Below are 15,498 nucleotides of genomic sequence, written 5' to 3'. Positions count from 1 at the left end.
ATCTCATTTTGTTTAAACCAATCATGTCGAAGTATATATAAGCAGAGGTCTAATGTAAAAAATGAAATAAATAATGGAAATATGCTATACTCCAAGTGACAGATGAACATTAAAATATTATATTTTGTCACTTTAATGTTATTTTCATGCAAATTGATACATTTTTAATTGAAATTGTGTTTTTTAAACAGGACTTCTCACAGAATAAATACGGACATTTTTAGTTCAGTGTAGCTAATGAAAGAGTTAATCCATGATAAGTGTAGAAATACAAAGACAGTGAAGTGGTTACCACTGACTATTGGACATTTACTATGCTAAGGGATAGATCCTGAGCTCAGGTAAATCAAGATGCATTGGTTTATGCCAGTTGAAGCTCATGGAGTAGAAAATTTTCCATAAAAAATATCTATCCACACACTTCTTTGCATGAGTGCTCTGTATGCATATGAAGTACTTTCATGCACGTTGATAAGGTTAGATGGACCTATGTCCCCGTACTATGTGTAAAAGTACTGTGAATGTGTACAGCCCAGACATTTGCAGTTACAGCTCTTTCTGGGGATTTGAATGCATAATGCTTCATTAGGTATAGATGCTGAAGCTGCCTTTCTAACAGGCTATGTATTGAAACAGCACTGGAAATATTCTATCAGGTTATAAAAATCCATACATGCATGAGTGAACCTTCATCAATGCATTTGTATATTCATATCTTTCGTGAGCAAATAAAAGTTTGTACACGTGTCCATAGCCATGGGATATGTACATTCTTGAGTACCCAACAGACTCAGATTCCTTTTGTTTTTACCCTTTTGACTCTATTCTGTAGGGCCTGGGCCAATGAGATGCATGCACTAGTGATATCTGAGGAACTGGCAAACGATGTCCTGGGAGCTGAACTGCTTATCAAGCGCCATGAGGAATATAAGCGTGAGATAGAAAAGCAGTGGCTAAAGTACGAAGAAATGCAGCAGGCAGGAGGTGACCTGATGAAGAATGGACATTTCATGTCTGTGGAGGTGTGTTGATGAGTCAAATATTTTACAAACAAGAGTGAACAAAGAAGACATTAAACAGGCAGGAGTTGCACCTTTGTCTCTCTTTCAAAACAGAAGAACTAAACAGGACAAACAGGTTCTCTACTATTAAAAGCTGCAGACTTCATGTGACATGTAGAAAAATCTGCAGACTTCATGTGACATGTAGAAAAAGAAAACACCTTTTAAAGTTCTTACTCCTCTAAAATCTAATTTTGAAGCTGACCATAAAAGAATAGTCACTGGATTGATTATGGCTATGTGAGGGGTTAAGGAGGTATTGCTATTCCACAGAAAAGGTGTGCCACATAAATGAGATTTTAGTATTTAACTTCAAAAGACCTAGGATAAAATACATCACAAGGCAATCAACTATAGGATGGTGTGATGTCCCTGAGTACACCAGAAGATATGTAATTCTTCAGAAATGTTATAGAGACAAAGGAACAAGAACATTAAAATTTCTATGATCCTGTTATCTATGTACCTTTAAACTTTGATCTTTGCAGTGGTCACAAGCTTGTCTTGATACTGCCAGTAGACCCAGAGACCACACCATCAAAAACATCTTCAGAATTTATGCAAGATTACAATACTTCCGTTGTAGAAAGAATTGGAGAACTTTCTGCAGTTGAAGGCTCTCCATATTTGCCTTGCCATAAATGGATGTATTTGTTGAATATTCTGGTTCTTACTAGTTCTATAATACAAGTTGCCTGGCTATAAAGTTTCATCATGGGAAAGCATACAGCAGAATATTGGTCATACAGTATGCGGAATATGCATACAATTATAATATATAGCTATACAACATGCAGGCTTGATGAAATCAAGTAAGAAAAATGAGGACTCAGACATCTTTTCTAAACCATGTTAACACCACAAAGTTATCTAGAGGTCAATCTTCTGGATCATGAAGGCAAATTACATGCTAGTTGGCTGTCACATTAAAGTCTGATTGGATTTTTCACTTCCTGGCATTGCAAATGTTATTTTTCTAGATTGAAGAAAAACTGTTAGAACTGTCAGAGCTGATGAAGAAGGTAAAGGAGAGCTGGGACATGAGGAAAGAGTTATATAAAGAAAACTGGGAGATTCAATTGCTCCGCAGAGAGTTAGAACAAGCAGAAGCATGGCTGACTGCCAAGGAGAGCTTTCTTTCAGATCCTAGCTATGGGGTGAGTAATGACAGTGAAACACTATTGAAATGTCTCTTAGCATATAGAGAGTGCTTGAAGCATGTATAAGCTCGAGCCTGACGTTAATCACAATCTAATCAGTAATGCACCCTTGAGATTACACAAGGCAGGAGTGAGTCCAGAACAGACGCTGCATTTTACATGGTGATGGGCTCCAGGAGATGGTGGCTTTCAGGGCATGGTAGAAGACTGAGAATTCCAGACCGTTTTTTTCACATAAGATACCTTGCAGAGGTTTCAACCTTCCCTGTCATGCTGAGAGCCTCTTTTGAAAGGAAAAAAGTTTTTTCCCCACCTTGTGTTGAGCTTTAGAATGTTTTGCACAGCTGTCTTGATAGCTATGTTGTAAATTCGTATTTAAACACCAGCATCCATCACTTGTTTATTTTCTTGTTGTTGACTGTCTTCTGATGGTATAAGATGGGAAAACAATGTCATAAACTCAGGTATCAAAAACTAAGCAGAGAGCAAGACAGAGGTTTAAGATGCGTGTGTTGTGGGGCAGGAATAAACTCTGCATCTAGCACAAGCTGGAATTCAAGTACTTAATCTGTACGTAAATAGTTGTAGTTGGAAGCCATGGTACCACGTGGCTTCACAGAAAAAAATAAGGTTGTTATTTGAGCTCTTTTTTTCATATACAGCAGACAGACTGCAAGCTACAAACCTTTTTTTTTAAGTGTAAATTAAGGTTTTTCGCACACTACTAGAAGTTTAGACATTCAATTACAAAAATTTCAGAATCATAATTTGACTATATAGAATTGATAAATCTGAAACTCTTAGGCATAATCTCTTCTGATTGACTTGATTTTGGACTTCTGTATCTGATAATTTTTCCATTCAGGATTCAGTGTCTGAAGTAGAGGATTTACTGAAGAAACATCATGATTTTGAGAAGATGCTTGCAGCTCAGGAGGAGAAATTTGCTCAGCTCAGCAGGAAAACTAAGGTGAGAAGTAAAAGGTTGATGAGCTAGCTGTGCATGAGACAGGATAACGTGGGTCCTTGAATGTTCAGAGTTCAGTCACTGTGGGAGAATGAAGTCCTGTGCAGAGATGGAGTAAATGAGTGACCAAAGCTGAGATATTTCAGATAGAGCACCTGAGAACGAGACCTGTAAGTGGATCAGGAGAGTCCAACTAGCTTGCAAAAGCTCTAGGGGCGAAGCAGAAGCTTTCTTCTGCCAGGAGCAGCAAAGAGGACGTGCAGTGTGTGTTGCTGTATGAGAAACAGGGTGATCCCTCTCTACACAGATGGAGAGATTTTGATTCATTCAGGATTTCAGTAAGGAGCTGCAGCCACCTCGCTGCTGGAGGATAGCAAAGGGTGAAAATAAAGGGAGACCAAGGCAGAGATAGGCCTTTTGTCTTCTGGCATCAGAGTTCTACAATGGATTGTATTAGAATCATGGAATCATAGAATGGCATAGGCTGGAAGGGACCTCAGAGATCATCTAATCCAACCTCCTTGTCATGGGCAGGGACGCCTCTCAACTAGACCAGGCTACTCAAGGCACCATCCAACCTGGCCTTGAACACCTCCAGAGAGGGGGCATCCACAACTTCTCTGGGCAATTTATTCCAAAGTCTTACCACCCTTGTACTGAAGAATTTCTTCCTAAGATCTAACCTAAATCTGTTCTCCTTCAACTTAAACCCATTTCCCCTTGTCCTATCAGTGGACACTCTTGTAAAAAGTCCCTCCCCAGCCTTCCTATAAGTTCCCTTCAGGTATTGGAAGGCAGCTATTAGGCCCCCCGAAGTCTTCTCTTTTCAAGGCTGAGCAATCCCAGCTCCCACAACCTGTCCTCATAGCAGAGGTGCTCCAGCCCCTGCATCATCTTTGTGGCCCTCCTCTGAACACGCTCCAACAAATCTATGTCTCTCTTATGGTGGGGACACTAGAACTGGACACAATATTCGAGGTGGGGTCTCAAAAGAGCAGAGTAGAGGGGGAGAATCACCTCTCTTGACCTGTTGACCACACTTCTCTTGATACATCCCAGGATGCGGTTGGCCTTCTGGGCCGCATGAGCGCACTGCCGGCTCATGTTGAGCTTCTCATCTATAAACACCCCCAAATCCTTCTCTTCAGGGCTACTCTCCACCCACTCTGTGCCCAGTTTGTATTTGTGCCTAGGACTGGCCCGATCCAGGTGAAGGACCTTGCATTTTGACTTGTTGAAGCTCATGCAGTTTGCACTGGCCCAATTCTCAAGCCTACCAAGGTCCCTCTGTATGGCATCTGTTCCCTCAAGTGAGTCCACGGCACCATACAACTTGGTGTCATCGGCAAACTTACTGAGGGTGCACTCAATGCCATCATCCATGTCGCTGACAAAGATGCTGAACAGCACTAGACCCAGAACAGACCCCTGAGGGACACTGCTTGACACTAGTCTCCATGTAGACATCGCATCATTGACCACAACTCTTTGAGTGCAACCATCCAGCCAGTTCTTTATCCACCGAGTGGTCAAATATTCAGTCAGCCTCCCAGACCCTGTTTTAATGGTTTTTTAAAATTATTTTCCTGAAATAACCAGCAAAATATAGCTTTTGTGTTTGGCATTAGGCTAAAATTTAGCTTAGCTGAGTCTGCCTTTTGTTCAGTGATTTGCAAATTGGCTAAACGAAAGGACGAAGGTCCTCTGCTCTAAAATTTCCCATGAGAACACCACTGGATACTCACTGTTTCTACAGCAAACTTAGAGAATAAATGCCACAGAAGAGAAGCATAATTTCTCTGGAGTTTATTAGAGACTCGGCCTCTAGAGAAATTAGCAAGGGCAGGATTCACTGTTTGTGTGATTAACTGCCACCAGTATTTATGTTTTGGGCAACAAAATAATGCTCAGCACATAGCAATTAAGTTCAGTTCTAACTCTAAGAATGCCAATGAAGGTACAGGCCTTAAAATTCAATGCCAGGAGAGAGTGTATTTTAAAAACTATTCCTGCTTAAAATAAAAAATCTTAGGTAACTTCCCATGAATGCAATGAAGGTAATTTTAAAAAATGTAATATGTGTGTCCTACAGAGGGAGATGAATATTCCGAAACAAGTGGACACAGAAGAGACTGAGCAGAAGGATAAAGGCAAAGTTGTACGGGTTCCCTCTCTGAAAAGAAAAACATCTGACAAAAGGAATACACGACCACAAGTGACTGAGATAAAGAGCACAACGCCACCGCCATCTGGGCCCTTACCCAGCCTGTCCCAGAGGGCCACACTTGAAACTATTTTCTCCCCTGTTGAAAAGTCTCCATCGACATTCCAACAATTCACTGCTGGGGGACTCCCAGAAGTGCTGAGCAGCAACAAAACAGAAACGAAAGCTGAGAAGAGGCTCAGTGAGATTATCACTCCACCTACACCAACGACAGTGGGTCCACAAGCTACATCTTTGGAAAGTCGAAGTTCTTTAAACTCTCCTTTATCTCCTACTCCCATAAGCCAGCAACGCAGCAGCAGTTTGTCAGAATCGCATGCCACAGGGCTTTTATCACCTCAGGAAAAAAGTGCTAAAGGCTCCTCTTCCTCCAACCTGCAGACAAAACTAATGGCAACTCCATCTGAGCCTGACCAAAGGTCACTAGATAAACAACCAAACTCACTGCTGTCTAACTCCTCTTGGGAGAGATTAGAAAATACATCTTCGGTAAGTCCAAAGTATTCCTGGCTCCCTCCTCACAAAACTGCTATCCTATGCTAGTCAGAGTAAGGAAATACAGGAAGTTCTATTTGAAAGTCACAAAGAGCACTATATGGCAGGCATTTCAGTAAACACACAAATCCAAACAGCAAGAGGCATTTTATGTGCCTTTACAGTTGATACACTTTCCAAAAAGATCATTGACTTAAACAGCTAGGTAGAGCTTAAAAGCATTCTTCATTTGCTCAGCTTTATAGCCTAAGTTTTGACAACTGTACTGGTTTCTGTTTTTCTTTCCCAAACTAGAGATTATTCATGCTGCTGAATATTCAGCAGAGCACTTAACAAGAGCCAGGAGATGCTGTTTCATAAAGAAGCCAGACTGCTGATTTGCCCATGCCCTCTATGTGAGGTGGTGGTGCTTAGTGTCCACTGAGTTTAGAAGTCAGAGAGAGGCAGAACTTAGTGGCACACTTGCCAAATTGCTGACCTGATGCAAGACTAGAACCAGCAGCTCCTGTTTGCTCCAGCTGGCAGGAAATGCACTGTTAAATCATGGAGAGGTAAAAATTGTTCCCTTCCCCTCTTGCACTTTGAGAGGAATGTTTGTCACATACCCAAGTGTACCAGTACAACACTATACATTGGTGTAACTTAGTATTATTGCAGGAGTGGTATGAATAACTTCAGCAATTTAAGTCGTAAATAATATTTAATAATATAAAAATTATATTAATTAATTAATACACCATGATAGAGCAAATTCCATGAGCAAATTGTTCTAAAAGGACCTGAATTCTCTTCATTTACGTACTATATCAGATATGACTGCAACCTAGAGAGGATTTCTAGCTGTGCTGTGAATGTAAAGGCTAGAGGCAGTAGAGATCAGTTTCTCTGTGTGGAATTTACCTCGAAAGACCTTCAGAAGTTACAACATATGTTTAAGGGCCATTTAAAAGTTAAATGGCGATGTTCTTGTATGTCTCAGGTTTCTTCAAGTCTCCAGCACATGGAGGGGTTCCTAGAAAAGAGAGACCAGCTCCTTCCAGGAAGACAACAGGTAGAAACAAATGCCATCACGCTGGGTTAATTCATCTTTCCTTGAGTTATAGTACAGATCTGGTCTGACTTCTTCAGGATAAACTCTTACGGAAAAGGAGCCCAGGACTGGGAGTTTAATTCAGTTATCACTAAGATGCATGAAGAAGTGTCCACTGACTTTGGCAGTACCTGATCAAGTCCTTAAGATAAAGAGACAATGGAATTTTTGCCTGTCATGAGAATCATAGAATCATTAAAGTTGGGAAGGACCTCTAAAATCATCAAGTCCAACCATCAACCCAATACCACCATGCCCACTAAACCATGTCCTGAAGTGCTACATCTACAATCATGCAGATCAGAGTCTGTCTACATTTAATGGATTCATGAACCAAAGGCTAGGCTGTATGAACATGTTAGTTATGTTCCCCTAGTTATAAATACAGGTTTCAACTGAATTGGGGAAAAAAAAAAAGAAATCAATTAAAAAAAACCCTCACTCCTATGCTCGCAATGCTTATGATTTCTAACTATCCTAGAAGAGAATTCATTTTTCTGTTTATCTTTAAAGAAGTAGTTTGCTTAATCCAGGGCTGAATGAAACTTAAATCTAAATTCTCATCCTGGGAAAGAATATCACTTCAGGTCAGTAGGCTAATGATCATAGCAGGGCAGGAAATTTTCTAATATTCACTACCAATCTGTAGACATCTGAGTGTTTGCTGAGGTATGGCATGTAAACAAATTGTCTCGGATTATTTGTCCCATAGAATATTTCCTCTGAAACTTTTAACTTAAAAGGCTTCTAAAAAATTCAATCTGATATGGACCCCATCTTCTGGAAGAGAAATTTAGTTTTTCCTCTCTTCTGGATACAGTGAATTTAGTCTGCTGTGATACTGAACTTCCACCTTACCAAACAAGAACTATGACTTATCTTCCTCAGGATTCTTTCCTTCCTTTTCTCTGAATGATCAAATTATCAACTTGATTCACTGGCATAACAAAATAATAATAATATACACAAGTAATAGGATCTTTGATCCAGAAGGGTCTCATGGCACTAGGCTAACCTTTCACTGGTACATAGTTGGGGCAGGAAATAGCAGCTGCTTTTTCACAGTGTTCAGTAGCATTCCACTGGGGTTAGTTTAGGAAACGAGGAAGAATTCAGCAGCCACATTAGGTTGAAACCGCACACTTAACAAAACTAGACTGTGACCAGCAGGCAAGGGACAGCGTTCCAGCTAGGAAAAAGTGGAACATCTAGTGGCCAAAAATAGACATAACTTTGATTACCCACCTTCTCTCAAAGATGTTGCTGAGCACAACATGGTGTAGAGCTTGCTTTGCACCATGTTATATTGTTTGTTCAGTCATGACTCACAGAGAGATCCTTCCTGAATTGCCCAAACCAGAAGCTACAGCAGGTTCTGCTTTTCTAGGAGATAACCATGACTGAGAGAGCTTGTGTGATCATAACCTAGGCAGTTCCTGGCTTCCTGTGGAAGTTGCACATAAAAGATTTCACTACTCCAGTAAAATGTATAGCTAATAATTTGATTTTATTACCATTTCTATTCATGTAGCCAAGCTCAAGGTCTTGGAAATCCTTCTATGCAAAACTTGATGGCTTGAAGTTGGATTTCTATAATGATGAAAAAGAAGCATCTAAGGTAATTTGGGTTTTGAATCTTTCTAGCAGTCTCTGTATTTACCTATCTAAAAATGCATTTAAAAGAAAATAGAGCTACATTTGCTTTGCTTTGGGGCTAGGGCAGTTCTCTTTCAAACGTCAGCTGAGTGAAAACTCAGCAGTTGTTCAACTGATACCAACTATAAGACAGAATAATAAGCTTCCAGAAATTTTCAAACATATTCGTTAAAAGAAGTATCTTATTCACAAATTGCCATCAAGATACAATGCAATAGTCCATTGTTCTTTTGTGGTTCTTCCTGTTCAGTGATCCTAATTATAAAGCAGAAAAGGATAGTATGGGTGTGTAGTCAGCCTGCAGGTTGGTATGGAATTGAATCCTAGCAGAAAAGATGCAGAAGACATTTTCATATCATTTAATCCTTCTCCAGAACGTACCCACACTCCTGTCCCTCAGCATTCCTGGTGCCAAATGTGACAGGCTGGTAAATTACATCAGGAAAGAGAACGCCTTCATGTTGCGGTAAGTCTTATGGAGAAATGCACTAATAAAAAACTACACAACTGCCTGTAGGGTTTTATCTGCCAACAGTCACCTAAGACTGTACGTTGTTAGGAGATGTAAGTGAAATGTCTTACAGTGCTTTCCCCACTCATAAGGACAGCAGGTGCAAGGCAAGGCTAACTGGAATTCACCTTCTCCTATCCTTATTTACAGGCTGAGAGATGGGGCAGAGTATTTCTTCGCAGCACCTTCTCAGACACTGATGGAGGACTGGCTGCAATCACTACAAAATAATATAGGTACATTCTTGCTTCCTTCAAGAATGAACTGTGTTTTTAGCAAATGATGGTGAGAGAAAGAGAAGAGAATTAGAAGGTGTCCTTATTCTGGTGCATTTTGAGCTGTTCTTTTTGCCTCTGTTAGACTGCAGTATACAAGCCACCTGTCACCTTATGATGTAATGCCCTAACAGGAGAACACCCAGGGTGACTTGCAAAGCAACCTTTCAATTGTATTGTGACTGGCATCAGGTTATTCCCAGGGAGAGACCTTGCCCAAGGGCTGTATTCATCCTTTAATTAAGGAGTTGCTTTGGATCTTGATCAACAGCTTTTCTTCTGAATCTAGATCTCTTTCTGGACACCTCACTAGGTGGTGGCTTACTGGAAAGGAAGCCAGAGCACAATTATAACAATGTTCAGATAAAATTGTTATGGACTCTGAAATGGCAAACTCTGTCTCTAACACTACTTCAGAAAGCTTTTATTTGTGTCCTTTGACTCTGCAGGACACAGTAACAGATCGCATTCCTCAATGACGCCGCAGCCTTTTGCTCCAAACACAGAGACCTCCCAGACAAGAATGTGGGACTTTCCAGTAAGAGACTCTGCTGAAAAACTAACCAGCAAAAGCTCACTCCTGAGGTAGGGGCTCTGTGCCATAAGGCTGAACCGATGTCACTGCTGTTTGTGCTTAGGTAGCAGTCACCTACAAGGGGATATTGCCCTGAGGTCAAAAAGTCCCTCTCCTCTGTCACTAATACAGTAAAATACGTTTTTCTCAAGTATGACCCTGCCTCAATTACTTAACATCATTTATGATGTGCTACAACCACTGTTTGAAAATGGGTCTCACTGTAGTCACCCATATCCTGTCTGTGGTTGATGACTTACAATTGGAACACCCAGAGGAATTCTTGTATCACCTATTGTAGGCACCAAAGTTACTGACATCAGAGAATCACAGAACTGTTTAGGTTGGAAGAGACCTTGAAGGTCATCAAGTCCAACCGTTAACCTAACACTGCCAAGTGCACCACTAAACCATGTCCCCAAGCACCACATCTACATGTCTATTAAATACCTCCAGGGATGGTGACTCAACCACTTCTCTGGGCAGCCTGTTCCGATGCTTGACAGCCCTTTCAGTGAAGAAATTTTTCCTAATATCTAATCTAAACCTACCCTGGTGCAACTTGAGGCCATTTCCCCTTGTCCTATCGCTTGTTATTTGGGAGATGAGACTGACACCCACCTCACTGCAACCTCCTTCCAGGTAGTTGTAGGGAGCGATAAGGTCTCCTCTCAGCCTCCTTTTCTTCAGGTTAAACAACCCCAGTTCCTTCAGCTGCTCCTCATAAGACGTGTCCTCTAGACCCTGCACCAGCTTGGTAGCCCTTCTTTGGACATGTTTCAGCACCTCAATGTCTTTCTTGTAGTGAGGGGCCCAAAACTGAATACAGTGTTTGAGGTGCGCCCTCACCAGTGCTGAGTACAGGAGGGACAGTCACTTCCCCAGGTTACTCGTATGCTCAACAGAGAAAGACTTGTTCCAACAGATGAGGGAATCAGAGCAGGAATCTACAATAGATTTTCCTCTGAATCTTCTCTCCAGCAGGGTCTGAAAAGAACTTGGCCTCCTAATTTAAAGAGCCAAACCAGTTGTCTAAAGTTGCACTGTTCGAATACTTTCTTCAAAGGCTGTTTTGAGGATCCAAACACAGGCATGTAAAAGACAGCCACAGCCAAATTAGGAAATTTGGCCTGTGGTGTAAATCAATGTCTGTTGCATTTGGAGTCTGAAAAATCTTACAGACTATGATGTGAAATCGTTGTCCCTCTGCCTGGTGGATTTTTGCACTGAGCTAAATGCCTAACATCTTCTTACATACACAGTGACTTTTAAACTCCTCTCGTTTGTACCTGATTTTCTGGTGATGCATGTTGTTGACAGGAGAACACCATCCTTCAAAATCAAACCAGACAGAGCGTCTGCAGAATTTTCCCGAAATTTTAAGGGAGATGGGACTGCTGTGACACGAGCCTCCATCACCACTCTGAGTTTAGAACAAAGTGGTAATAAACCAAAACTGCATCCATCTCTACTAGAAGCAGAAAAAGAAAAATGACATTTGTCTCAGTGAAGACACTTCACCTCTATGTGTTAACCCAGCCCTCTGGAAATGTGTTGATATGCTTTAAGTTAATCACTACCCTTGGAACTTACTTTAATTATGCATTAGATCTAGTAAAGCCATTAAATATAATTAAACATACTTTTGTGTATACGACTCTGTCATTCGTCGTATCACCTAAGTGATATCTACTCCAAGTTACCTAATGGAACAGCAGAGGGACCTTCAAGCCAGACAGCTCAAGTAAAGTGACTCTGCGAGACAGAAATGGGGACCACTGAGCAGAGCTCCAGGTGCAAGCCATGAATGCACAGCAGCCTCCGGCAAGTGGCGTTGCAGGTATGGACGGATAAGATTTAAGAGAGTTGGGCAGTCTGTGCACCACAGAAGCACAAGTCTCAAAGAGAACATGTGTTATGTAATTCCTGCAGTATTTTGTAGACTCCAGAGTCTTTCATTTTTACAACACATTCACCAACAATTCCCTATTTGCCGATTCTTTCTGGATGAGGTTACCAGGAGAAAAGTCCTGCAGAGTTACTCATTTTTAATGGAATTTGAAACTGAAATAATGGATGAACAATCAGTCTTTCCTTGTAAAAGGAGAGGAAAAGCAGGAGAGCAAGGAGGAAGTCTAGTCCCCAGACAACTGCTCTCAGAAAGATCAAAAACTAGGTTGATTAGCCAGCCTATTGGGAAGCTGAGTTGAGTAGGACTTATGTCATGTTAAGCGGTCGAAACGACCAGTCTGCAACTGGGAGAGTACACCAGTTCCGGTAGTACTATAACCCGATGTCCTTATAATACTAAGGGCAAGAAATCTCCAGGACCTTTGAATATAGCAAAAGTCTCTGGGCAATTTTGGAGAGTACACCAGTTCCAGTAGTACTATAACCCGATGTCTTTATGATAATAAGGACAAGAAATCTCCAGGACTTTTGAATATAAATATATATTTTATTGGTGACAGAATATAGATTCATAGATAGCCAGTGATAGTGATTGACTACAAAAACAACTTTAATTAAAATACTGCAGTGATAATATAAAACAATTACTGATCAGTGAAAATACTAAATAGCTAGCAAGATGTTAGTAAGTAATTAAGTAAGTGCACATAACACAGAGTTCTTACCCAATAGGCATCCCTATGGGGGAGAGGAGAGAGGTTCAGCCCGTCAACTGATTCCCAGACGTTTCGATGGAGGGGCTTCTCCCTAACATCCCCTTTGTTTTGCTGCCATTTTATATCTTTTTCATATCTTTTAGGTGGAGCTCGAGTGACTTTAGTCATACATAACTTTTATTAGGATTGGTGTAAATTTTTCTCTTGAGGGGTGTTCACAAATTAGGATTGGTGTAAATTGCTCTTGTGAGGGGTGGTCGAAGCTCGGAGGTGGGTGGAGGTGTGATTTAGTATCTGAAGGACACAATTTCACCATCACTGCTGAGGCAGTGGTTGTGATTCACTTTCCCTGATGGCATTTTTATGGTTATCTTTACCAGGCGCCTCTCATCCCTGATAACAGGGATGAGCCGTGATACCTCCATACCACTCTACTCCCCATTTCAAGGGTATTGCGTAAGCCTTGTTTGTTATTTCTTATCCCCGATAACAGGGATGAACCATGATACCTTCATAGATTTCATAGATTTCTAGGTTGGAAAAGACCTTAGAGATCATCCAGTCCAGCCATCCCTAATCTCCCATTAAATCATATCCCTAAGTAGTTCATCCAGCCTTTTCTTAAACACATTCAGGGATGGGGACTCAACCACCTCCCTGGGCAGCCTATTCTTCGTACCACTCTACTCCCCATTTCAAGGATATTGAGGCCTTGTTTGTTCCTGGGAGCAGCAGCTGTGCTTCATCTTAGAGCTGCTCTAATATTAGCTGAATTCTGGGGAACAATATTCTCCCATTCCCCTCCAATTTTAGTCATTTTCCCACAAATTATATAAGATAGTTTTTTTGGAAAACGTGGCTAAAGGAAAAAACCCATGTCTAATAGTATGTTATTTGTATGAAGTCTCGTCTTGTTCTCATTACACCATTGGCGTTTTTCACTCCTCTTAAATTCCTATAGCTTAACAGGGCATCCAAGTGCACCCAAAATTTTATCTTCACAGTGCACGCAGCAAATTCCCAGCATGATGCAGCAGCAGCAGTGCTATAAAGACAGGTGACCGCGTCAGTAGGAGTCTGTTCTTTTTAGCAAGTTGTGTAACACTTGCTTTGAAAAGATACCACTTCTTGGGCTGAACACAGCGTTGGTGGGATGGGACTTCTAGAGGTCTGTAATTCAGTGTCTTACTCAAACCCTGTTGTCCCCTGCTACATCATATACCATTACCAGGAAGAGCATGGACCTGTCAGTTTTGTACCTGCGCTTCAGCAGCTGAAGGTGCTGTCGTATTGCCTTCTCTTTTGCCAGACTAAACAAGTGCAACTTTGGTTACCAGTTTCCCCTCATAGGTTGTGTGCTCTCAAACCCCTGATCATCTTGGTAGCCTGCCATCACACCCACTTCAGTCTCGCTGCTTCTCCCTTGAGCTGAGCATCCCCAAACTGTTCACCATATTACATGTACATCCTCATCACTTCTGATTAAAGGAGGTTACACTCCTGACATAGCCCATTACGCAGTTTGTTTTATTTGCAGTGCTTACTCATACTGACCATGGCATCCACTGTAACTGCCAGATGTCTTCAGCAGAGCTGCTACTCAGGCAGTTGCTGATCAGTCTGTGCTGACAAAGAGGCATATTCTGTACCTGCTGCTGAGTTTTGCACTTTTCTTTGTTCGACTTAATGAGATTTCTGTTTGTCCAATCCTCAAGTTTTTCTGAAGTCCTTCTGGCCATTTGTCACATCAGCCACCCTGATTTTTTAGCATTGTCCTCAAATGTACTGAGGATGTGCTCTATCTCATTGTGCAGCTCACTGATGAAGTCGTAGAACAGTGTTAGTCACAGTATCTAACCCAGCATACTCCATTTATCACCAGCCAATGTCTAGAAGTCAAGCCATTAATTGTTGCCACCGTAGAAGGCAGCTCAGCCAGTTCTTAAGCCATCCAACAGCCTGTTTATCCAGCAAGACCTCCACAATTTCTAAATGAGAATGCTCTTGGAGACAAGGGACAAGCCTTACTAAAGCTGAAGTATATTACACCTACTTTTCTCCAGATGACCACATACTGGGTCATTTCACCATGAAGGGCAATCACATGGTCCAAGCTTGATGTCCCCTTAATAAATCTCTGCTGAATATTCCTGATCGCTACTTTGTCCTTCATGTGCTTGGAAAGAAGTCCAGGAGGGCTTGCTGCGTGATGTCACCAGGGCTGTGGTGAGGCGGATTGGCCTCGTATATAGTTTACCAGATTCTTTCTTGCCTTCACATCACACTGTATCCCATCATGAGAGACTTCCACCAGCCACCATAATGCTTCAAAGGTAGTAGAGCAGCAGTCTCAGAGTCACACAGCCTGCTAGTGCAGCACTTTACTGAACATCTAGCTTCTGTAAGTAGACCCTGGTCTGTTGCTTCCCCAATGTTGGATCTCCCAACTCCTTCCCTACCCATGCTGGTACACACAGAGGCCTGGGACCAGGCTTTACCTGTGAGTAATGAGAAGAAAAAGAAAAAGGAAAAAAAAAAAAGGTAAGGAATATTTCAGCCTTTTCCATATTGTCCATCACTAGGTTTTCTCCTCCATTTGTCTCTCCCTAAAGAGAATTAGAATCAATTAGAATGAAAATATGAAATTGCTGGATTAAGTGGATAGGTATGGTGAACTGAATCTTTTCCTACAGGGCACTAGACAGAACCTCCTTGATGGACTAACGAGCACGCACGTGTACTTGTGTGAGGAGACACTCATGTTCCAAACTCACCATCCCAACACTGATTCCTTTTCAGTGGCTAAGACTGAGGACCAGAGAGTAAAAATGAGGCCCCATGCTTAGTCACTGACCCCC

The 15,498-nt window shown here is 41.5% G+C and overlaps 1 protein-coding gene across 1 annotated transcript in view; it reads left to right on the top strand.

The window, feature by feature from the left end:
* Nucleotides 1–11,508, top strand: part of SPTBN5 (spectrin beta, non-erythrocytic 5) — a 102,555-nt gene extending 91,047 nt beyond the window's left edge. Inside the window, exons 58-67 of the mRNA XM_086613486.1 lie at nt 833–1,022; nt 2,042–2,218; nt 3,087–3,191; nt 5,281–5,901; nt 6,887–6,958; nt 8,529–8,615; nt 9,028–9,119; nt 9,315–9,400; nt 9,889–10,024; nt 11,334–11,508. Coding sequence (XP_086469612.1) covers nt 833–1,022; nt 2,042–2,218; nt 3,087–3,191; nt 5,281–5,901; nt 6,887–6,958; nt 8,529–8,615; nt 9,028–9,119; nt 9,315–9,400; nt 9,889–10,024; nt 11,334–11,508 — 1,741 coding nt within the window. The remainder of the gene's footprint in view (nt 1–832; nt 1,023–2,041; nt 2,219–3,086; nt 3,192–5,280; nt 5,902–6,886; nt 6,959–8,528; nt 8,616–9,027; nt 9,120–9,314; nt 9,401–9,888; nt 10,025–11,333) is intronic.
* Nucleotides 11,509–15,498: the final 3,990 nt, after the last annotated feature.

The sequence above is a fragment of the Tauraco erythrolophus genome, chromosome 6 (genome assembly GCF_009769465.1).
Source record: "Tauraco erythrolophus isolate bTauEry1 chromosome 6, bTauEry1.pri, whole genome shotgun sequence".
In the NCBI taxonomy this organism is placed as follows: Eukaryota; Metazoa; Chordata; class Aves; order Musophagiformes; family Musophagidae; genus Tauraco; species Tauraco erythrolophus.
The sequence above is the reverse complement of the archived record's forward strand: the minus strand, read 5'-3'. Positions and strand labels throughout refer to the sequence as shown.